Consider the following 23,676-nt stretch of genomic DNA (forward strand, 5'->3'; position numbering starts at 1 on the left):
TAGTGCTTTGTAAAAAAAATTTATACCCTTGTACTTTTACACATTCTATTGCTTTATGACCATTTACTCTGTTATTTTATTGGGTTTGTGTGTGATGGACCAACACAAAATAGTGCATAATTGTTGAGTGGAAGCAAAACGGTTGGCTGATAAAAGATGTTTCGATGGATAAAGATGTGTGGTTGTAACTTGTTAAAACGTGTGTGTGCGCGCGCATGTGTAATAAACTGATGAAACGTACACTGATAGTAAAATATTTTAATTAAATATACAGGAGGTCATATCATACAAAATGTCTTTATTTTTTGTTTTGCTGCCAGCTGGATGATTGGTAAACAGATGGCTATGGTATCAAAAAACAGTTTCAGGATGCACAACATAAAAAAAAAATAAAAAAAATGAAATTACAACAAATAATAAAAAACAAGAAGCGTATCCTAAATCTTAATTTGTAGTGTTCTTTGAGCCTAACATAAAACAGCAAAAAAAGGGACACATCTAGTTTGTGTAACCAACTTTTATACCGTTCTTTTTTTTTTCTTTTTTACTATGTACAGATTATAACAGTTTATATGAGAACACCCACGCAGTGTTATCTACAGTGCTATTTACACAGATATTAAGACAAAAAAGAGAGAGTTTGCTGTGAGTAGTTCCCTCCGTGTCAATGTTCTGTACAGGAGCCAGCGTACCTACACACAGCAATCTACAGTACTAGAATCAGTAATGAATGTTTTTAAGTGTTCAGCAAAATCGTAGATGTTTACAGCTTTTTAAAAATAAAATAAAATAAAATTCCTTGCTTTAAACAGCAAAAAAAAAAAAGTTCTCTGTGTATTTCAGCTTTCCTGGATTGCAATTATAGTGGTTGTAAAAAAGCCAGCGCAGGTGTTGTCTTTGCACCTCGGGGCTGCGGAGTGCGGTAGGAATTCTTTATGGAGTTTGGTACCGTTTACATCGCGGCTAGAGAATGTGCCCTGCAGATGACCAGACACCGAAAGTCGTGTCTTCATCAGCTGTTTTCCGAAACTGGCTGTTGTTAAAAGAACAAAGCGACAAAACTAAAATTGATCTACAGTTACACTTTGAAATCCTACCTTTTAAGTCTTGTGTCTCGAAGTGTGCCAAGTTGTTTGATAATGTCTGGATACTGCATTTGGACACGAGAGTGACAGTAAACTTGACATTCCTACCCTGCTACAGGAGATAGATATACCTTAATAAGCGTAGTGCTAACTCTAATCCAAGACTGTGAAAGGCACAGATATTTGCAAAGCAGTAATATCCTAAGTGACAACATTCCTATCAAATCATATATTAAAAGAGTCTGTTTGTCAAGAAAATGAACCGTTTCAAGTCAGGATTGAAAATATGAAATGCAGATTTATTTATTTTTTTTTACCTTCTTCCTTGTGGTGAGCATTCCACAGCACACGGCTGCTTCATTACGCTGTTCCTGCAGACGCAAAACGAGCCACAACAGTCTACTAGTCACAAAAATATTCCGAGGTCCAACTGCTTTCATCACACTTTCATGAAAGTCACACGGGCCGAAGACAAAACAGCCATGACTTGCAAACAAATGCGAACGCGTCGGAGGAAGATGCGTTCAAAAACAACAAAGACGGTCCTGAATTTTGTAAAAGAGCGACTCTACAGTACATCTGTTACACACAGCACCTCTGAATGTGGTCGTGACGAAACTGTTCGTGTTAAGCAGCGCCACAGCGGGTGTTAACGTTTATCCCAATCAGTCCACTCCAGCTGGATTTACTGCGGCACAAGCAAGGAACAAAGTTCAGCGTGGAGACATGTAAACAGACACAACAGCACTGGCTGCCTGGAGAGAAACAACAAATGATTCAGCTGCTTTATTTTGGTAGCAATTAGGCATGGGCTGGTTACTGGTTTTAAAAAGTTGTGTCTTCAAAATTGCAAACCGTTTTTGTCATCCTGCTTCTAAAGTCAAGAATCTTTTCAACGAGATGCTACAGTGACCAGTTTTCTCTAACTTTTGTGGCCTACAGCCCCGGAAAAAAATTGAGAGAGCTCTGAAAACAGCATTTCTACATGTATCACAGTTAATAAAATACAGTAATATGAAAGACTGTAGAGAATATGTCAAGGCATTTGAAAGCTGTAACTGAAAATATAGCCAAATTAGGCGGTCTCTTAATTTGTTTCCAGGCCTGTAAATCAACACAGTTCTGTCCCTCCCCCACCTAATGCTGTGCACTAACAGTTAGCTTCTTGACAGAAGGCTGCTACACTTTACCCTCAGTTAAAAGTAAGACAAATTTTGATGTTTGAAAATATTTCCCATTATGAAAAAGACTTAACACTTGCAAAACCACGGTTGCCAAGCTACAAGCTGCATTTCTGTTAAGACACTGATTGCAAACTCTACCGGAGCAGTTAGCCTGACTAATTAATCAGTATTATGCACAGTAAGCTCTTAAAAACTTTGTTTCTTATGTATTTTTATTAATTTGGTATTAAAATCAAAATGACAAATGAATATTTCAGGTATAGAGAAGAGTGAATCAGTTGTGCTAGTTAATGCTAGTCAAATAATGCTTAACACTCATGGGGCGCGTCGTGCTCAAGTGTGCAGAGAGAGAACAGATTACCGGACTCTAGCCTTAAATGAGCTTTGTCGCTTGTGAATAGAAACGGTTTTAAAGGGATCTCTGGGTATTTAATCCAGTAGTGTCAGCCACCAATCAGTCACTGTCGTCGCGGGATGTTGTTGGATGGACACGAACTTTTGGGAACAAGTTTGAAGGCGCTAATGTGTGTTGCCCTAGCTTGATTATAACTGTAACAACGAACTTAAAATTCTTTGCAGAAGTTGGGAAAGTACAATGCTTTTCTGCTTTAAATGAAATAAGTTAGATAATGGTACAGATTTTTGCTTTATTTTTATGTGAATACTGTGGTACTGCTACTCAAACTGACTGTCCTCTAAGGATCTCATACCGGCCCGTGCCTGCTTGCAAAAACATACATACTGAGGTTAAGAGTTTGTATTTCATTGTCATGTTACTTTTAGTGTTTTTAGGCAACTACGTTTAGCCCTCAGACACAGTAAACAAATGGCTTTTCTCTACTTCCCTCAACTTCTCATGTTCCAGAGCAACAAACCTGACTCGTGGGTCACTGAAAGCGACAAGCTGATTTGTGAGCATAATACACACGAGCATTGTGCAAATAGGGTTACAAAAGCAACAACAAGATACAGTAAGAGGTGATAAAAAATAAAGAGCAGTGCAAGATATATAAACGAAGGCATACACAGTTAGAAAAAAAAAAGTAATTTGCAGTCCGACTGATGGATTTAGCAGTTTGTCATCGGCAAAACGTATGATCTTAGTTTTGCCTCGACTCAAGCCACGATGTGAATGAAAATAAGCCGACACAGTTTCAACAATGTGAAGAAAAGAAAATGTGTTTCCTCTCCCTCAAAGTCTGGTGCTGGGGTGTACCGACGACAGCTGAGGTGGGGGGAGGGTCGAGAGAGGGTAGAGGTGGTGCAACAGCTCTCCGTACAGTGCCGCCCCGCCCGGGTACCTGTAGAGGTGGTGGGGGCTGGGGCTGGAGGCTAGCAGCTGCCTGTGGAGCATCATGGAGTGGATGGTGAAAGGGGGCATTAGCGGGGACACGGCCGACTGGCTTTTCAGGTACTGCAGGCCCGGGTGCTGCTGGAGCCCATCCTGGGAGCCTGGTGACACCAGCGTGCCGTGTGGATAAATGCCAGCATAGAGGGGCGCGGTGTGGGGCGGAGGGTAGGCGGTCATAGAGTGGCCCTCGGGGAGATGATTGTTGAGGTGAATGGCGTGGGCTGGCTCAGCGGGTTTCAGCTCCTCAGGGTCGCTTCGTCGGACTGTGCTGGCCGGGTGAATAGGGGTCACCACTCGCACCTTCCTCTCCGGGGCGTCTTCGCTGTCCGCCTCTGCCAGGCTTCGCTTACCGGGCCGAATGGGACTGTTGAGGGACAGTTCGCCTGAGGCTTTGGGGCTGGGAAACGACTGAGAAGTATCTGGTGAGCTTTGTTTGGGGGTAGAGATTGTCATAGGCGAGACTCTGCACGCCTTAGGATGGGAATCCAAACCGTGGTGCATGATGGGATAGGAGAGACTACAGAAAGAGGGCTTGGAAAAGGAGGAAACCCTTTGAGATAGAGGTTTAGAAATAGAAAAGTCTCTGGGCTCGTCTTCAGCCTCTCCATTCTCTGCTTGCGTCTGAGTCCTGTCACCGTAGTGAGATCTGTACACCAACCCTTCCTGCTCCAGACCGGCACAGACAAAGCTTTGGCCGCCCTCGCCCTCCCTGCTGTAGTGCTCTCTCCGCTCTCCGCCAGGAAAGCCAGCCATTCTCTCTTGGCTCAGGCAGCTCTCAGTCTGTCTGTACAATCTGTGAAGGTGAGGGGATGAGTAGCAGTCCCCCGTATAGCTCCTGCACTGGGTGACTGGACCTTGGAGGATTTTTTTCCCGGCGGTCTCCGCACAGTCCTGGGTTTGGGTTCTGGTAAGGTACGGCTGCCAGGGCACGCTCGCCTGCGGCTGAATTTGATGACTCGTCCGGCTGTAAGAGTCCGACAGCTCCGCCGCAGCGATCCTCTCCGATTGCCCTCCGCTGGTGTGTTGGTGAGCCTTGCTGCTTTGTGCGTGCTGGATCACCGACGGCCTGAATATGGGCGAGACCTCAGGGATGCTGTCGGACGCACCCTGGTACCTTTGTCCCAGCAACTCTTCTTCACTCTTTCTTTTCTCCTTCTCTCGATCACCTCGATGGAGAGAGGACACCGCTGCGGGAGGGGGAGACTGAAGAGAGGAAAAGGAGTACGGGTTGGACTCGCACACCTGGGACAGGAGCTTCTTTTTAGCCAACGGAGACATGACCCCCTGGTTGGCTTTGCAGTAGACGGCTGTCTGGGTCGACTCCTTCTTAATCGCCCCGTAGTCGTCCTTCTCCGAGTAAGAATCCGTGCTCAAATCTATACACTGTCCATCCACCTGCTTGCACATAGGCAACACTTTCCCCACTCTCCCGCCATGATTCTCAATGCAGTCTTTGACCTTGGAGAAGTGCTCAGGCAGAGCCACATGTCCAGCAGCTTTAGTCTGATCCCAGCGGGGAAGCAGGAAAGACGTTTTTGGAATGAAATGCCCTTCAGTTTGCTGTTCGCCTGCGAGCTTCGCTTGGAGCGCCTCGCCGATCTGCCTCCATTCTGGTTGGGCGGAAGGCCCTGTGTGGAGGGAGAAACCACTGTGGGGCGATCTGCAGTCAGATTCTTTGAGGCAGAGCGAGGACGGCTGCTCCACGGCCAACGACTCCTCTTTCTTCAGGGTGACATGTAACTCTTCCTCCTCTATTACAATCGGTTCGTCTTGAAGAGCGGCGTCGATTTTTATGGCTGTGGAGATCTCATGGTTGTCTTCTTTCACCTTTGACTCCTGCATTTGAGAAAGGACAGATTAACACTGCGATATGTTACTTAACGATCTATCAACTAAAGCAAAAACATTCACGGGAAGCAAGGAGGACAGAAAACTCAGTATGAAACAATCACTTCTTTCCTATTTCTGAATATTGAAAGTCCAATCATGCCTAACAACAAATACAATAGTTTACACATTAGTTTATTGATCTCGAATGTTTTATCTTTGACTTTCTTAAAAAAATAGCTACATTTTTACCTGTTTTGAGCAACCTTTACATTTAGGTTGAACTGTACCTATCATTCTTAAACTGGCTGTAAAATACCAAATAAAGTATTTTTATTTGACTATTTTTGGAAATCTTAAGAATATAAAGGTACCACAGTTCACAAACTGTGCTTTGAAGAATCTGTATTTAGTCTAGGACGATCCATAATTTAATTATCAAGTCCAAGAGTTTTACATTTTGAAAAATAGGCAATCCAAGTTAGTGAAGAAGCTACAAAAACAGCAAAGTGGGCTCTACACTAGACTCCAAAAATCAGATGTTCAGAGAAAATCTTTTACCCAAATACTATTTAACAACATAAGCAGCAATATTTCACACTAAAATGCTCAAAATATGTTGGAAAAAATGTGTGTGTGTGTGGGGTGTGGGGGGGGGAAGTAATTTTGTAATGAAGAGTGTTAAGGAACCCTGACACTGACCTGTGTTAGTTCTTGTTTCACCTCTCCTCTGTCCTTCTTACTACTCAGCTTCGGATGGTTGGGGCCTTTCAGTTTCTTGGGCCCTACTACTTTCACTTTGACGCCGGCTCCAGACGCCTTCTCTTGGCTGCCCTCCTGCTTCCTGGGTTTGGCCAGCGGGAGGGGCTTGTCCTGTTCGCCTTTAAGGTGCCTCTCGTAAGGAAGGAGGAGCCTGAAAAAGAAAAAAAAGAAGGAGATATGATAGAAATGTGCCATCCCACATTTATAGTTAGCGAATTATTACGTGCTCACATGATCAGGTGTTGATAAACGCTGGTTTAAATGTAACAGCTAAGCAAACGCGGTGCAGTGCAAAGCATGCACTTTGCGCCCTTCCACATTTCTATGGTTGTACGACCACAGACTTCAATGTATTTTATTAAGACTTTATGTTATACACGAACACAAAACTGTGCACAAGTGAAGGGGAAGAAAAATGCTACATATTTTTTTTTCTCCATTCACTCTGATACACCTAAACAAAATCCATTTGGGTCACTTCATGTGTCATTGGCAGAGACAAACCCTCCAAAACCTGGAGCCTAATTATAGGATAAGTTGTTTGTACAAAGTGTGGATTTGAGGAGCAGGATGCAAACAGACGCCTTTTTTGGATTTTAATTTGTCCCAAAAAAAAAAAAAAAAAGACAGAAAGAAAAAAACAACAACAGTGCATATTCTGCTAGCAACTCTGAACTACATATCGGTTATGTAAACAGCTTTGCAAAGCACAGTTCCTGTCTACTGCTGCTAAAATATAGATTTTCAATCCCCGCCCTCCCCAAAAACACACACACGCGCACATACGCCCACGCACACATACGCCCACGCACACCACACCGCACCAAAACAGCTGCAAGCTTGTGGTGCATTATATAGCTTGTTTTAAACCCTCCTTGTTTTAATACCTGGAAAGCATTAACAGTTCTATTGTAATTAAGCTGGGCTACGGGGAAATCCAGACTGGAGCCAGTATGTGTGTGTGTGTGTGTGTGTGAGAGAGAGAGAGAGAAGGAGAGAGAATGTGAATAATGAGTTATCCCCTGCTGAGAAAGATCACATTTGGTATTACTTTAACCTCGAAGGAACAGAATGTGAGTGTGGGTGTGTAAAGTTACTGCGGCTGGAAATGAGAAAAGAAGAAAATATCTGCCAGAATTGAAATCAAATGTTTAAAGAAAGCTCGCAGCACTTAATATCTCCTTCAGCATGGGAAAATGATTAGAGACAGAAGCCCTTAAATTAGCTACAACGATGAAAATATTTTCAGATGGAAGCAATATGCCGGCGTACTTAAACACAAAGGCCTCATATGCTCACGTTTAATCAAATTCATGCTAAATGACAAAGAGCATTATGCAAAGTAAACATTTAACATAATCTAAATGTTGTTATTCCTCTTTTAGATACATCCTAAGTCAAATTTAAATATGTCATGTTGTAACAAATGGGGACATTAGGATCTGGATAACATAACACCCATGTGTAAAACACTGACATGAAAAAGCAGCAAGGGAAACTTTTAGACTTTTATTGCTCCGGGAACAAAATGGAAGCTGGCATAGAACCAGAAATAAGAAACACTGCGGAAGAACAAACTGAGACTTGAAGAGCTACAACACCATAAAACATCAGTGAATTGCTATGAAAATCTTTCAAAATCCTCTCTCACGTTTTACAGAATAATCCATGAAAGTCAGACAGAAACAGAACTTTTTCAGTCTCAAGGAAAGACATGAGCCCTTGTCGTGTAACAGCAACAGACAGTTGCACTATTCCTGTTAAGGGACACGGCAGTAAAACAAACAATGAATCAAGAACTGCTTCGCCTCCTCTTCAAATGAGGAAGAAGAAGAAAAAAAAGAGCCTCAGAGACTTCAAGAGGCTCTGTGGGATTTTTTTTGGTTTTGTTTTGTTTTGTTTTTTTCTTCCTCTCAACAAAAGTGCTGGCAGGGAAAGCGGCGAAACTACATTTCATACAGCTGGTCTGGCACCAGGCCCCAAGCCAAGAAAGGAAATGTACTATTAAATGTGACTTATTGGAGAGACAGAGAGCAAAAAAGGTTGTGGAAGAGAAGAGAGGAGGAAAACAGACCGAACAGAGAAAAGGGAAACAGGGAGTAAAGGGAGGATAGCGGGGTGGATGAAGGCATGTTAATGAGCAGTAAAGATTACTGTGACGAAATCCTGGAAAACAGAGGAAAAAAAAACAACATCTAGTCTTTTTTCTAACTTACAAGCAGAGAAATTATTCTCACGCTTTCTGAAATGAAGATACTAAAACACAGAAAATGAACTACGATAAAGTTGTGTTTTTGTTTTTTTTTAATATTTGGAAAAGTTCATATTGATGAGAAGGCAAAACTACCAATCTGACTCGGATCCAGTCAAAGAAATAAAGGAACCGAATGTATAACTGGGTCCATTGTTGGCAATCTGCATTATCTGTGGGAAAGAGATGGCTGCCTTGGCCCGGGTCAACGTTAAGGAATGTCAGTAAGGACGCTCTGTGAGTGGTGGGTGGGTGGAGACGTGGTATTTTGCTGCCCCAGATAATGTAGGAACTGATCCTGGGGAAATTACCATGGCCTTTTAATCATTTATAATGGAAAATCTATGTTGTAAACGTAGGCATGAACCAGTCATAAAATTGCTCTTAGTCTTGTCTTTACCAACAAAAGTCTCAAGAGTCATTTCACTATATCATAAGCAACTAAGCATTAATCAACCATCCATATAGACACACGTTTCAACACAGAACAGGCAATGTGTATAATAACAAAGAAAAACATGTAATCTTTGTAGTGATACTCTACTGCGTCAATATACTTCATTTTATTATAGTGTGATATTATTTAGCATTATTTTCTTAAAAGTAAAACTGATCAACTTTCTCTGGTTTCCGTAGACAGATTGTTCCAAAGATTTGCCCCATAAACAGAAATACAACGTTTCAATTGTTTAATTTTCATTATTTAAAAAAAAACCCTGATCCTCTCAATCTATAAATGCTATCTCTTTAAATAAATACATTTTCTCAGATATGCTAATAATATACTGTTATGTATTTTGAACATAACTTGCACAATATAACAGTCTGCCAGGTTGTGAAATGTTATTAAATTTCTTTAATAAAGAATAAAATAAAGTAGAAAAACAATCAAGGAAGTGCAACACTTAATCATTGGTAACCTAAACTCATACATGTGTGTGTATCAGAGTGTGTGTTTGTGAATGGATTTATTAATAAAGTACATATTTAATAACCTATTTATTTAAGCAATTGCCCCCTTTTCCATCTTTCTGCTTTCATTTGACAAAAGGAAGCAACAGAAAACAAAGTAACACGAACGATTAAGCCTTAATTCAGCCCTCAGTGTGTCAGATTGGAGTACTTTCAAGCCTTTCACGTATAACCAAGTCATGATTGTGCAACGTGATATAATAAGTGCTTGTGATACAAGACCACTGTGAGTAGCAATTTCCTCCAAGGCAGAGCTTGGCAGCCAGTGAACGAGCAGAGAGCCAGGTGCAGTTAATGATTCGAGCCACTTGGGGGCGTACTGTACCCTGATGGATTCCAGGAAAGAATTCATCAGAGTGGGAGGGGCAACTATTTTTATGAGGTCAATAAATGCTTAACTTTGCCTCCTGCCAATTTATTACCTGGTTGTTTTTTAAGCAGCTTTTTTTTTTTTTTTCCCCTTTCTCTCCCCATGTTAATCAGAAGCAAATAAAATATGCAGCAACAATCTTAAAGTAAAGTAAGCCTTATTTTTTATCTTAGCTTATGCAATGAAGCTAAAAAGAAGTTGTTTCTTTTTAATAACGTCCAGACAATAACTAACTGTGCAATTCATTAAAGCACAACACTCAGCAAAGGAGATCAGCGTCATTGACAATAATGGATTACAAACACGCCCACATGGCACCTCCCCTCTGTGTAAAAAGACAACTTGGCAAAAACAAGGTGACTTTACCAGCAATGTGCTGCTCTCATCTGAGTTTTGTGTTACAGGAACAAGCTGTGCGCTAGAACCCAAGAAAAACCCAAGTCACCAAATAAATGGAAAAAGCCTGCGGGCTGTTCCATTTCAACAGTTTCCCCTCCCATCCAAGCTGAAATTAATTTTAGTTGGTGTTGTGTTAAGATCACAAGAGCTACTTCATGCATTAAAAAAGAAAAAAAGAATAGAAAAGAGGGTAAAGAAACTATTTAAAGAGATGCTGGACGAGATCCCGGGGCTGTAAGAAAGACTCGGAGGAGAGAAAATAACTTATATTTTTATGAGTCTGCGAGGACGCAAAGGTTTTTTAGAAAAAGTCACATTCTGGTTAAACAAGAAAGTTAAAAAAAAAAAAAAAAAAGAAAGAAAACAAACTGTTTCAGAGAAAGAGCAGAGGGATAAACAGACATTGTTTCTGCTCCCACTGCTCTGGATTCATGCCTAGGAGCTCCTCTTTTGTCCCAGAGCCAAACCACTCGAGGTGACCCTCATTCATGCAGTTAAAACAGGAGGGCAGCCCAGGAATGTATGAAAACTTAAGTCCTTTGTCAAGTCTGAAAATACCAGATTTAAAATGACCTCTACTGTTCCCCTGGGGTTTGCTCTCATTAGCTGCGGCTGCGGCAGTATGCAGTAAATGTTCGCCCTGGCAGGTGTGAGCCCCGAGCACCAACTGTGTAAAATAAATGTCCACTGTTCTGCATAAAGGAGCACTTTCCGTAATTCAACTATTAAAGCCCAATAATGTACAGAACTTGTCTCCTTTTGCTCTTTAAAGTGGACTTGAGCCTTATCTGGAATGCTGTAAATTTAACTTGCCGCACTGAACTAGTTTTTTTAATCTCAGCGGACTTCCCATGCAGATTGCCAGTGGTATAATTTGTCATTTCTCATTGCCACCAGGGACCAAAAAAATCAAAACAGACTGTTAGGTTTAATTCCACTGAAAGCTCATTGAAGCATTTTTTTTTTTTCATGAGAAAACATCTACGTCTCAGGGGCTAAAATAAGTTTTCTGTTACTTTGAGCAGCTCCACACATTTCTTATGCAAGCTGCCTGCACAAATACTTTAAGTTTGCCGAGGATTATCTCGACAGTGATCGAGCTTCAGATATGGAACCTGAAAAACTGTAGACTGGCTGGACGGACGGATGAAATCTGGAAATAGAAACACTTCTAAACATCTGGAAAAGACTTCAATCAAATTCCACAGTTCCACAGTTTCCATACTAAACAATAAGTAGCCCTTTTGTTGCATTCTCGCCCAAAGCTGTGGTCCGGGTTCGCATCCAGTGAAAAGTCACAGAGATACAAAGAACTTGGCCAGGCGTTTGATCCAGACATGTTGAGACATTGTTTTTTTGGTGTTAAGGAATGCCGACAGCCAGCACACAATAACCTTCTTCTGTTCTCAGCCTTCCCCTCACCTTCCGTTTTTGCACGACTTTTACTCTTTGTTATTGACACGCTTTTGCTTGTTTTAAAAAAACCCATTGCCGTTGCCGCCTGCCTTCTCCTGCTTGTAATGCAGAGGACATGAAAGCGACACTCTCACAACACTGCAATCCAACTATCGCCCTCTGCTTTTACCAGAATAATTGAAATCTGCGTTGAAGCTGCTGCATAAAAAAAAGAAAAGAAAAGGTGAGGCAAAGTGTAATGGAGCATATTTGATGTATCTGCAATACAGTGAGGGCAATGCAGACGGACGCTAAGGAGAATAGAAAAAAAAAACAAAAAACCATACAGTGTCTTCCTGTTACAAATGTTCTAGGACTGACTCAAGGTTCCCTAACAATGTATTTTTATATGTGGAGAGCAGCTTTAGTGAATGCGGAGGAACATCGATAGCAAGAGGAATGAATAAAGGCTGAATCAATAAAACATCTAGTCGACTAAAATTGGAACAAGCGTGCATCTGTCTTGAAAAGAAACACATATCTGCATGATCTGAGGCGGGGAATATTTCACAAGCTGCGGTCCCTTACGTACAGTACATCTGGCGAGTGTCTCATGCTTTTAAGACAAAATGAATTAATCCTAAAACCCCCCTCTCATCTGCTCACTCTGCTGTTGCTCAAAACCTCTGAGTTTTTAAATAGCAAATTATTCTAAATTGCTTCTCAGTTGCCATGGATACCCCCCTCACCACCACCGCCGCCTCCATCCCCACCCTGATGCCAACCCCGTTGTGCAATTACATTAGAGTGCCAAGGCATGGTGAGGTATTAAAAATTCGCAACTGGCAGAAAGGAACAGAGATATTGGAATGTGATGTTTCTGTAACAAGAGATCACGTAGGAAACCGGGAAGATTAAATATGTAGGAGCTTTTAAAAGGCGCTGACCTGTATAATGAAAGAAACAGCATGAAGTGCAAGGCAGCGAGTGGGGAGAGAGAGAGAGAGAAAGGGAGAGCGAGGGGGGAGAGGCACTGAGAAAATGGCACAGCACAGAAGCAAAAGGCAGTCTATTTCAAGGTTATTGATGCCATCTTTTTCATGACCTCATTTTTAATTCAGAGCGCCGGGCCCTGACAGCTAATCTCGGGAAACAGTTTAAATAAATATCATTAAAGCTTCCCCGTAGCTGCAGTAGCAGACCTTGGCTTGGACATTTCTACATTGATTTTTTTCTTCTTCTTCTTTTTTTTCTCCCTCCCTCCTGTGTACTAATGAACGGCACACTGCGACTAAACAACGGCAACTTTGAAAATGACAATTAACTGAGGTTATCTCCTGCTCAATTCCAGCGATGCAACTCAATTTCTACTGGTGATTACTAGCTGCTCCTGGACGGCATAAATATAGTGATTATGCCCTTGGCTCCATCTTTCACAATAACATCTCCTAGGAAACCATTTCATGTGATTTTACCATTAGGGTTGTAAAGGGATAATGTGTGTAATTTTAAATGGGAGCTGAATGCTTGTGGATATTCGCAGTCTTTAACCCAAATAATACCAAGTCAGCCAAGAATATCCACTTAATTGAAGGCAATTACATCCTGAAATATTGTTTCTCTTTCCTCTCCTAGAAGCTAGAGAATTTTATTTCCTGCTCAACCCTGTGCTGAACTGGTCAAAGGTGGTGCTCTAAAGTGGCACTAACAATTCACACTGGCTCATCAGAACATGACATAAACAGCATAAAAACATGGATCCTTGCTGCCATGTGTCAGTGATTTAGGCTGGTGCTGATATCATGGTGTTTGTGTGTGTGTGTGGGGGGGAGTTTCAGAATATCCCTACTATCAGGCAAAGTAAGTAGATAAATGTTTAAATTTGTTCACCTTTAGGTTCTCTATTTAGTTTCTTAAGAAAGTTGTGCAAAGCGTCTGCTTGTGCATGGTAGGTAGGCTTTATAGCAACTTTCGGTTAGCATGATCTTTTGTCCTTACGAGCTAAAGTTAGCATACAATTTGTGGGCTCAGATTCAGTTACTTATTAAGCTGGTTTAATGTGCAGGTCTTTTAGAAGCACTGGCTCAACTAGTAGGCTGACATCAATGTTTTGGTTCATGTTTAGAAGAGCTCAGGAGAGCCTTTTCAGATGAATGCTAATGGCATTTGCTAACAGGTTGTTTTTGAACATTTTGTTTCAAAGTGTCTTAAGAAGAACAAAAAAGAATATTTTCTAAAAATACCATATTGCTGTTTTAATTATTATTATTTTTTTGCCTCTAGGAGCCATAACAACCAATAGATTATACTGTTTGTAACTGTTATTTCCTGTGGATTTGCTAAGTATAAACAGTGTGAATCTGCTGGGTTTTGCTGTAATTTACTCATGCTAATGACACTCATCTGTTCCTTTTATATAAACACAAGTTCGTCATTAAGAGCCCAGCTACCTAATAGTTTCCAAAATAAAGGGAACACTGGAAATGTTTTTGTTTAAATGACTGGAAATGAGAGGACAGTTGACATCAAGCCATTACACAAACAGAGATTTACATCCTTTAAGCCAAACACAAAACACACAAACTCTGAAACTCTCAATTATCATTCAAGCACTCTTTCAAGGAAGAATAACAGAACTACACCCATCACATAATAGTAGTTTTGTGTGTGGGCTTTGCTTTTATGGTTGTTATGGGTGAATCGATCACGTTATTATTGTTTATTTTTTCTTACAGTTTCTTATTATTTGTTTCTCACAGTCTTTAGAGATAGTATCGGTGTTACTGACAAACTTACTCACGGAGAAGCGGTTGTGGAATGAGAGACGTTCTGCTGGGAAATTGTGATTCATGCAACTGGCATCCTGAACACAGTGCACAGCCTGTTCAGCTCAAGTCTTTAACAATACTTCAGATCAAAAGGCTGGGTTTTTGTTGTTGCAAATGTAATCTAATATCTAGTGGTGGGACTCGATTGAAATTTTTAAATCAAGTTCATTGCGGGTCTGTAATAAATTTTTTGGAAGTAAGCAAGAAAAGTTGATGGTCTTGTTTTCTATTTAAAAACCGTTTTTGGTGCTAAATTATGAAATAAATAGACATATGAGCTCAACAAGAAATATTTGACCATTTTTAATCTGTTATTTAGGTCATTTAACTGTCAGATTGGTGCAAAGTGCTGTTCAATACCAATTCAAGTTTTTCAGAAATGCCAGTTGCTGTTTGCAGATGGTCCTTGTGTGTCAGATTTATGGCTGTACCAGAAACATAATCTAAAGGTTCCGGTCTCAGGAATAAAAGAAAAGAAAAAAAACATTCTTTATGCATTAAAATCTTAATTATTCAAAATTAATGTGTTCATAATAGTAGCTATTAAATAAACTGAAACAAGGATGACATTCATTCAGACTGAAGAGTTTCAGTTTCTGTTGCACTCTCTGCATTGCTTTCAGAGTTTTCTTGTACACCTTTTGCATTTGTGTCCACTTTCAGATTCAGCAGTTTTAGTTTTGTTTGCTCCAACTCTATGCGAAATGTTCAGGTCTAAATCACACTTAGAAATCAAAGTATCAATAACTCATGTAGCATGTAGCTTTAACCTTGAATTCATGGCTGTTGTTCACTAAGAACATCTCCCTCTCCACAACAGTTGGTAGATGAGGTATCCTGTGGTCGATACCTTAAAAACTGCTTCACTGGATATGATTCATCATAATAAACATAGACGACACAGATGACGTTCAAATACGAAGACTTCTGGAAGATTTTCAGACATCAATTCAGTATAGCACACACCGGTGGTGTGTGGGTCTGCTTGGGTCCTCCTACCGTGGTCACGGGTTTATAAAAAAAGAGTCGCTCCAGTTTGTGTATTGTAAACTCTTGCTTGTGAATGATATTTCTGTAGCACATTGAATAATGATTAAAGGTGGAAACAAAGACACCTCTGGGGAGCAAACATACTTGAGCGAGCCTCCGAACAGCCTCATTCATCATGCAGAGAGAATGGTCGCGTTTGCTGAGCTAATACATTGAAGCTAATTGCCCCCCGAGCAACCCAAACACTAAGCCTCAGCTAAAACTATTCCCCCGAATGGGAACTTGCTCGGCTTCAGCTGATCTCGCCCGCCCCTCCTTGCTGGTACACCTTCCTCTCTGTGTCAGCCCGATATTCACTGCAGTGCGTGGATATTATAGCTTTGTATTGATTCAGCATTATTTTTCCTCTCAGCTGCTTCACGGTGGCTGGAGAGGGAAAGGCCAGCGCAGCAGCAGTCACACCTCAGCACCTCCCATGTGAATTTGTCCGCCTTTTTTTCTGCATTTCCAACAACTCCTCTTTACATCTCGCAGCCTGATGGGCAAACGCGGCTTTTCCAACCCATGCGCTGGGAGTGATGAATAGACTCTTCGTAAACAGGACGAACCCCGGCTTTTGTCGAAATCTTTTGGACAAAAGAACATTTAGGCTCACATTGCTAAATAAAACATACAGCAACCTAAACAACGTGCAGTGTAGTGCAAATTTCTGAGAAAAGCCACTCCAGCTACTGTTGCCTGAGCTCGCAAAATCGCTTACAGCACGCAATCTTGGCACAATCTGGAACTGCCTCTCGCTCTCACATGGCACTGCTGGCAACTTCACCATGTTACTGACAGGTGTGTGTGTGTATGTGAATAAGTGTGTGTGAGGGCTGGCTGTTCTGGTGCTTGAACCTGCAACAGCGGCATTGATGATGGGGAGAGAGGGATGTCCCGCTCCGCTCCTGGAGCATCCGGTTATCTCTTGCAGTAGAAGATGGTGTTTGGCATTTGTTTAACCTTGGGAAAGTGGCGAAGTTGTGTTGTTAACTTTCTGTGCGTGTGGGCGTGTGCAGCATAATACCCGTGCATCTCCCTCAGGAGCGCATCCATATGCTTACTTTGGTTTGGTAATACCATCTGAGTGATTAAAATGTGGAGGTTCAAAATGCTGCAGTATCTGACTGAATGATTAAACGAATACATTACAGCTCTGTTTTCAGCTCGCAGCTTTTCCGTGCTTGGAGTGCGCGTTTCACTGAAAGCAAAGCTACTGTATGTTTATCCATGTAGGTCACTTAATAATTCAAAACACTGCTGTTATTTAGAGACGCTTAATCCTCTTTGGTCGGCTTGTGGATCAAAATCACACAAAATTACTGCGTATTCTTTTCTATAGGGGAACAAAACGGATCAATTAATTTCAAGACAACAGCTGAATCTCCTCCTCGGTTTAATTATTAGAGCTTCATGAAGAAACACATTCCTTGCTAAATGAATGTAGCTTTCGTCTTTTCAAATTTAGGCACAGCGTAGGGTTAAGTACTTAACCCAAGGTTAATTTTTCTACAAACAACCTGAAGGACAGCCAGTCGACCTCCTGAACCCATAAATAATAACGCATTTAGAACTGCATGCATTATCAGCTCTCTGACACATTTTGAAGCGCTGCTCTTCATGGTTTGGGGCGCATTGACTTCCCGTGAACGAAATCAATAGTTGCCTTGTGGTGTTGAATAAAGCTCTGTGAAATCATCCTGGAAGCAAACTGAAAGAGAGTTCACTACCCTTAAGGAAACGCAAACTGTGCAGTGTGGTCGCGTGTGGCAATAACGGCATCTTGCTTTTCTTTTCAAATTAAGTGGAGAACAGTACATCACACGGGGGTTATTTGTACTTGAGATATGCACGGTGAACAAAATACAGATCGGTTTCAGCTCTTCAGCTTAAAATGTGAAGAGGAATGATTTTTAAGATTGTAAATTTATGGAGCGAGTTTGATCTTTTTGTGTTGCAGGTTTCCAGATGGGTGTGGGATGGGCATAAATGAGTTTTGGCTTCGGGATATTCCTCTGTTGTTGTTTATTTGGTTTAACATAGCAACCCAATTAAATAAAGAAGTGAAATAACATTATACTTTTGTCTGCTGGTGTCTGAGATTACGATGTGGGAAAGCCTTAAAACAAATAATCTTTTACTGCAGTGACTAAATTTCAGTGAAGAACAATCCAAACATTTTCTCAGTTAAAGCGTACAGAAGACTAATCTTTGATTAGTCTTCATTGCACAGTTTCTCTCCAGAGTCCTCACTCCTTCCTTATGTTTTCTTCCCTTCATCTTAACCCATAAGTTTCCAACAGGATCCAGGTCTGAGAACTGAGATGATTCTGGAGAAAGGTTGACTTTGTGTCTGGTGAACCGTCTAAGCCGTACAAATAGACTAAATGTTACAGTTAATTAAATTAAATAGTTTGATAAAGGGTGGAGGCTCACGCCTACCCTGCCGACAAATATTAATCTGCGTGTCTTGTAATATAAACAACATATTCGGATTAGGGTGCTGTCAGAACAAACACAACAATGCAAACAAAATGGTTACTAGTCAGGCATCAGTTCAGATTCTGTCAAATCTTTCCTTCTACACATTGAAAATGTAAATTAGAACGTTGTCCAAGCAAAAGACCCAACTGAGATTCATTCTCAGTGTTGGTTGTATCCACCAAATATTTAAAATATTTCAGAATCCATTAGTGCCATGCAGTCTACCAGAGTGCCAAGAACTTCTGGAATCAGGCCCAAAGCATCACAGATCCCCTACTGTACATAACAGTGGCAATTACAGGGCTTTTTTTTTTTTTCCCTTTCACATATTCATCCAGAAAATGTTTTTTTTTATTATTATTCTGGCATGCTCAAATAACCAGATGATAAGTAGCCTTTAATGGCTGTTATGGAGAGTTCAAGATGCCACTCTTTTCTGCAGTTCTCTAAGGGAGAGCTTTGGAGATATTTTTGCCTCTCTTACCATCCTAATCACTGTGCATGGTGGCAAGATAAATACAGGAACTCATCCAGCCTTGTGACCAGTAGCTAAAAGAAAGAGATGGCCTCTGTTTCGCAATATATCTATACACCAGGGAAAGCGCAGATTACGAATTTAATGTCCCTAAACACAGATTAACAGATAAAAAAAAGTGGCGATTAAATTATTAAAATACTTGAACTGCACTTATTTGAAAGGGGTTGTTTGTATTGTTAGGTGATGATTTTGCAACGACATGTTTACCGGAGGTGCCAACAAGTGTGGAAAGTGTTGTAACTCCACGGCTACCTTTCGTAGTGCCTCCGCGTACACGTGGCGGCGCTTGTGCTGCTGGGGTTTCCGCCCAACTCGTCGTATACGTGCTTCCACTGCCTGCGCACCGTGATCTGGAGGAAGAGACGAGAGGAAGAAAAAACAAAAAGAAAAAGACATCAGCAGGCGAAGAATTTCACAAGTCTTAAACAAAAAATATTTAGGGAAAAAAAACACACAGACACACACAGAAAAAAAAAAAGCATGAATGGTTGACATCATTTCAAGATCTCGGGGAGCTACTGAGCCACATTGTTCCAGTTATTAAATACTCAACACTCACAATAAGCCCAGTTAACAACCTGCTGTCAGTTGTTCTTGCTATAATCCCATATCCCGCAACAGATGGGAATAACGGGCAGACTCCGTCATAAAACAGCAAAACCCAAGCTGCCACTGAGCTAACAAAGCCTCAACATGAAACAAGAAATAATCAGAGGCAGATATGACGGTATTAAAAGGATATGAGCGCAGATTATATGAGCTGTATCCTCTTTAGGGCCTGCTCTGGCTATCTGTTTGGACAGCAGCATACAGCCAACTAATGAAGAAACGAGCGTGAGCAACACATTTGACGAGCGATCATCAAACAGGTCGCACATGAGCAGTGGCTGAACAAACAGCGGGCAACGCTGCCAAGTTAACGGCCTCATTCAACCTTATTTCGGGCCCGCTTGGTTTCTCCCTGCAACACGTGCACACTGGCGAGCTGCGTGAGCGCTTCTCTCCACTTGATCTCCAACGTGGGAAAAAATGAGCGATTTATCCAATTTCCTTCTGCTCGGCGTAGAACAGAGGAACATGTGTTTTCCACACCGAGGGGGTTTTGAAACAACAGCAGTGTTTCGGCTCAAAGTGGCTCTGAGCAATACTTTCTTCTCGGGGAAAAAATAGCAACTGACCTCACTGGGGTGAAAGGAGGGCAGAAAGAGAGAAAGAGAGAGAAAGAGAGAGAGAGAAGTGGAGGAGAAGACAGAGGGAAAGTGGAGGGGGGAGACAGGTAAGGGACGGCGTCAGAGGGAGAGATGTGTCAGAAACAGAACAAAAGAGGGCAAATATCACAGGCAGGGAAACAGAATGAGAGGAGGAAAACTGGGAGGAGAGGGTAATATGTCGCCACATATGTGAATACTTACCAACTCATATCCTCCAAGTTTCTGAGCAGCTTGAAACATGGTCCAAAGGTTGACTGTGGGAGACAGAAGACAAACAAGGCAGTGAGAAACTCTGGGAAAGCTGAAACAAATGACATCATATACAGTCATTACACCAGGGGGAAGGAAACGACTTTTATGATCCCCATAGTCAAGAAAAAAAGCAATAAAAACACAATGTAAAATCACATCATTACAAATTTGAGCCTTTAGTAATTATCAGCAATTATATCCTCGGCCAGGACGTTTCGTTTTTTAACAGAGGGACAGACGGAGATAACAGGTGAACGCAGGCCTGGCCTGGCTGTCAAGACACACAGAGGGTTTAAGCAATTGTGGTTAAGAACTGCTAAAGCTTTCCATCATCTCATTATTGTCATTCAAAGTTCTTTTTAAAAAAGCCAATAAAAAGAGTGACGAAAGTTTTCTGAAAAGCTGGCTAACGAATCTGCATGGAAAACAAAGCTTTGTAATAATTTGTAATAAAAATTCAGATTTTTTATTTATTTTTTTGTCCTAAACTCATGTCAAGTCACAAACGTCCTTAAAGGGCCGGCTGCGGCAGAATGTATTGATGAAACAGTTAAAATGTAAATAAACATGTGTCTTGATGAGTACTTCTTAAAGTTAAATGATATTAAGGAACTTTTGTCAGTAATGGTATTTGGCAGTAAACAGATAAAATCTGCTTTTATTTGATTGATAAAATATTTGATGTTGAAGATTGTAATTTTGTAGCCCTATGGAGTCTAGAGGAGCACATAAAATGTAATGGTGGGCCGGATGTGGTGCAGAAAAAAAGAGCACGGTAATGACAGTGTTATGTGGGAAACACTGCAGTGCATAGCAGCATGCTGAGTAGCCTATATTTTTACAAAATAGCAACGAAAAACAGACATGCAGACTTTTATAACTGAATTTTTCATAACAACTTACTGTACTCAACACCATATATTTAACTTTCTTAATAATGCAACCAAACTAAATAGAACTTTGTCAATTTCAGTGTAGACAGTGACATTTAAAGTGGTGTCTCCGGCATCTATACACTCTGCCATGGTGACGGAGCTAAAAGTGGATGAGGGCAACAAGAACCTTTTGATTTTATTTCCCCCAAACATGCATGAAACCGTTTTGAGAAGCAGAAAGTCTACAGTAATTGTAAGCCAATAAAAGTAGGAGACAGCAGAAAGCAATCAAAAAATCAAACTTCCCTGCTGAGGCTTTGATTGAGCGATAATCCGATAATTGTGGGAGTTCTTTCTTTTAATGTATGGAGTGGGAAAGCACTGTCTGATCACCAGTCTATTGGTTGTTGTGTCAATAAGTTATCTTATTTCTGCAGAAGGAGTATAAATGAACACCACATTTTGGTAAAATAAAGAACATGTCTCATCCTGACAAAGACATTGTTTAACTCTCAGCTGCAGCCTGCAGGTAGGAACGAAAAGCCATTAAAAGCATCAAAGACTTTGCAAAATGCTCAAACGTCTGTTTGAACTAATGCAAATTAATTTGCATCAAATTTTCCCACCAAACAAACCCTGACAAGCCACATTATAAATACATGTCTTGTGTAATATTTCTGCCTAAAAATAGCTCACAGAGAGTCTTCAAATGGCTTTCTCTCCCTCCCTCTCTTTTTAAAGGAAATACTTCCCACGAACAAAGAAGCACAAGTTCATTGAGGGACGTTTTGTGGCAATGACATTTGTATTTGCTTTCTGTAACATCATTGTTTAACATTTTTATATGAAGGCCTATAAATAAGAAAAGGGAGGCTTCGCCCAGGGAAAAATCCATCAAAATTCAATCTGTGCGTACACAAAGCCTTGCATTTGTCAAAATGACATTTTCCTATCTCCGCATTTGACAGCATTGATTTTTTTCTTCTTCTTTTTTTTTTTCTCTTTCCCTCCTCTCTGCGACCGTTGTCAATGCTCGGGTGGAATAACAAAGGGAGCCGGGTGGGTTTTTCTGTTTGAACTGAGCACGCTGGCGCATTGTACTCTCCGACTGTGAAAACAGAAAGATGGTCTATTTAACTCGCTTGTTACGCATCGACTGTAATTACCGCAGCCGCACACAGGACTGGGAGGGGACGGGAACACAAAGGCAATGAGGGAACATGCCTTTTCTTAGATGTCTTGTCATTAGTAATTTCTTTTCTTAATTCCCCTCTGTTTGGCAGGGGCAATTATCACTGAGATAAGGATGACAAAACAGGAACACAATGCAGCCTCGGTGACACACCGATGGCACGGCAATTAGACAACTAGGCTGAAAGAGGGAGACAAATTGGAACTGATGTTCACAATCACATGCTGATGTCCAAGACCAGAAAACACACACACACACACACACACATGCACACACACCCCTACATGTCAGGAGACTCACACAAACACCCACAGTAACTGGTTAATGTCATAAAATAGTTCACAGTGTCTTGTTACCTTTCGCCACTTCATCTGCACACATGTGGCCTTAAGGCAGCAGCTGCTCAGCAAAACACAATGAGTGACGATAACAAAGGCAGAATGACTTAGAAATTGAACTGCAGCCACTGCTGTCACATTTATATCAGGCTGGACTGGGGTTTCGCGGAATCAACAGTTGCTTTGGAAATGAATTTTAAAACAGAAACGGATGGGATTTCCCAGTTAGGCGCTTACTGGTATCAAGGAGCGGCAAGGATTGAGCTTAAATTGTCTATCTTGTGGTTTAAGATCTTGTTGAAGAGATGCCAGAGGAGGTGCTGAAGTGACAGCAGATTTTTCAGTTCGGTGGAGCATCGGGTAATGTTGAGTTCCCCCTTCCCAACCTGTTGCTGCACACCGTCGGCTGCTTCACAGAGTTTTGTCTTTTCTGGAAATATTTCTAACTGCGAACACAGAAAACAGCTGGCAAGCTCCAAACCAGCCATAAACTCCAAACTCCTAACGACAAAGAGCACAACAGCAAATTAGGCACAACACCTTCCATGTGGCCAGGAAAATAATTCAGACTATTTACAAAGTGTGAAGATGGTATGTTTGTCTTGAGTCAATAAAGATTACTTGAACCAATAATTGGCTAAATCATTCAAGCAAAACCCAGAATATAAGTCAGAGATCCCAAAATTATTCACTTCCCTGGCATATTCAGATCTAAATAAATCTGAAGTAATATTTCAAATTTACCAACATGTTTCTTCTGACTTGAAATAAAAATGGATATTTTTGTCCAGCCAGAATCCTGAATTTAATCGGATTGAAAATTAGTATCTTGTGACAAAAGGGGGAAAATAGGAACTTTTTTTAGTGAAAACATGCAAAAGGTTGGTCAGCAATTATAAGGTGGCTGCTGTTTATGTCAATAAAAATGTTTATAGAATATTGAGAAGGTTATAAATAAATAGAAAATGCAATATGACGCAATTTATAACCATTAAGCTGTTGTTACTAAAGAGAGTCAGAGCATAAAGGCATAATGTTCTGTCCAATAAGTCAATGTCCTTTCTACATCTATCCAACTTGTTTTATTACCAACATAACAATAAATAAATGTGGGCGATAAAATCAAATCTGCAGTAATCAGTTTGTTGTAATATTTTAGCTGCAGCGGGAATAATTGTTGCTTTCTCACTTTTGTTTGAAGTTATTTTAGCAATGCCATGATGTTGTGAAGCTGTAGTAATTTTTATTCAAGGTTACATTGTGAAGCCGTGGCTATCGTGGTTTCATCATGGAGCTTTCCTGTTCAGCACTCGCATCTCGGAATCTAAAAAGC

General features: G+C 40.9%; 1 protein-coding gene across 2 annotated transcripts in view; it reads right to left on the reverse strand.

Annotated features, from left to right (window-relative positions):
- Positions 1–558: 558 nt before the first annotated feature.
- arid5b (AT-rich interaction domain 5B) overlaps positions 559–23,676 on the reverse strand; it is a 108,901-nt gene continuing 85,783 nt past the window's right edge. The window contains exons 7-11 of one of the 2 annotated variants that reach the window (XR_006372474.1): positions 19,888–19,940; positions 18,728–18,825; positions 6,150–6,360; positions 1,403–5,456; positions 559–1,033 (exon numbers count right to left, since the gene is read on the reverse strand). Coding sequence is in view for 1 of the 2 variants with exons in the window: in XM_044135604.1 (XP_043991539.1) it covers positions 3,462–5,456; positions 6,150–6,360; positions 18,728–18,825; positions 19,888–19,940 (2,357 nt within the window). In the remaining variant the exon portion in view is untranslated. Of the gene's footprint in view, positions 1,034–1,402; positions 5,457–6,149; positions 6,361–18,727; positions 18,826–19,887; positions 19,941–23,676 lie in introns of those variants that run through there. The other variant, XM_044135604.1, reaches the window with a different exon arrangement.

This window comes from Gambusia affinis, linkage group LG13 (genome assembly GCF_019740435.1).
Source record: "Gambusia affinis linkage group LG13, SWU_Gaff_1.0, whole genome shotgun sequence".
Taxonomy (NCBI): domain Eukaryota; kingdom Metazoa; phylum Chordata; class Actinopteri; order Cyprinodontiformes; family Poeciliidae; genus Gambusia; species Gambusia affinis.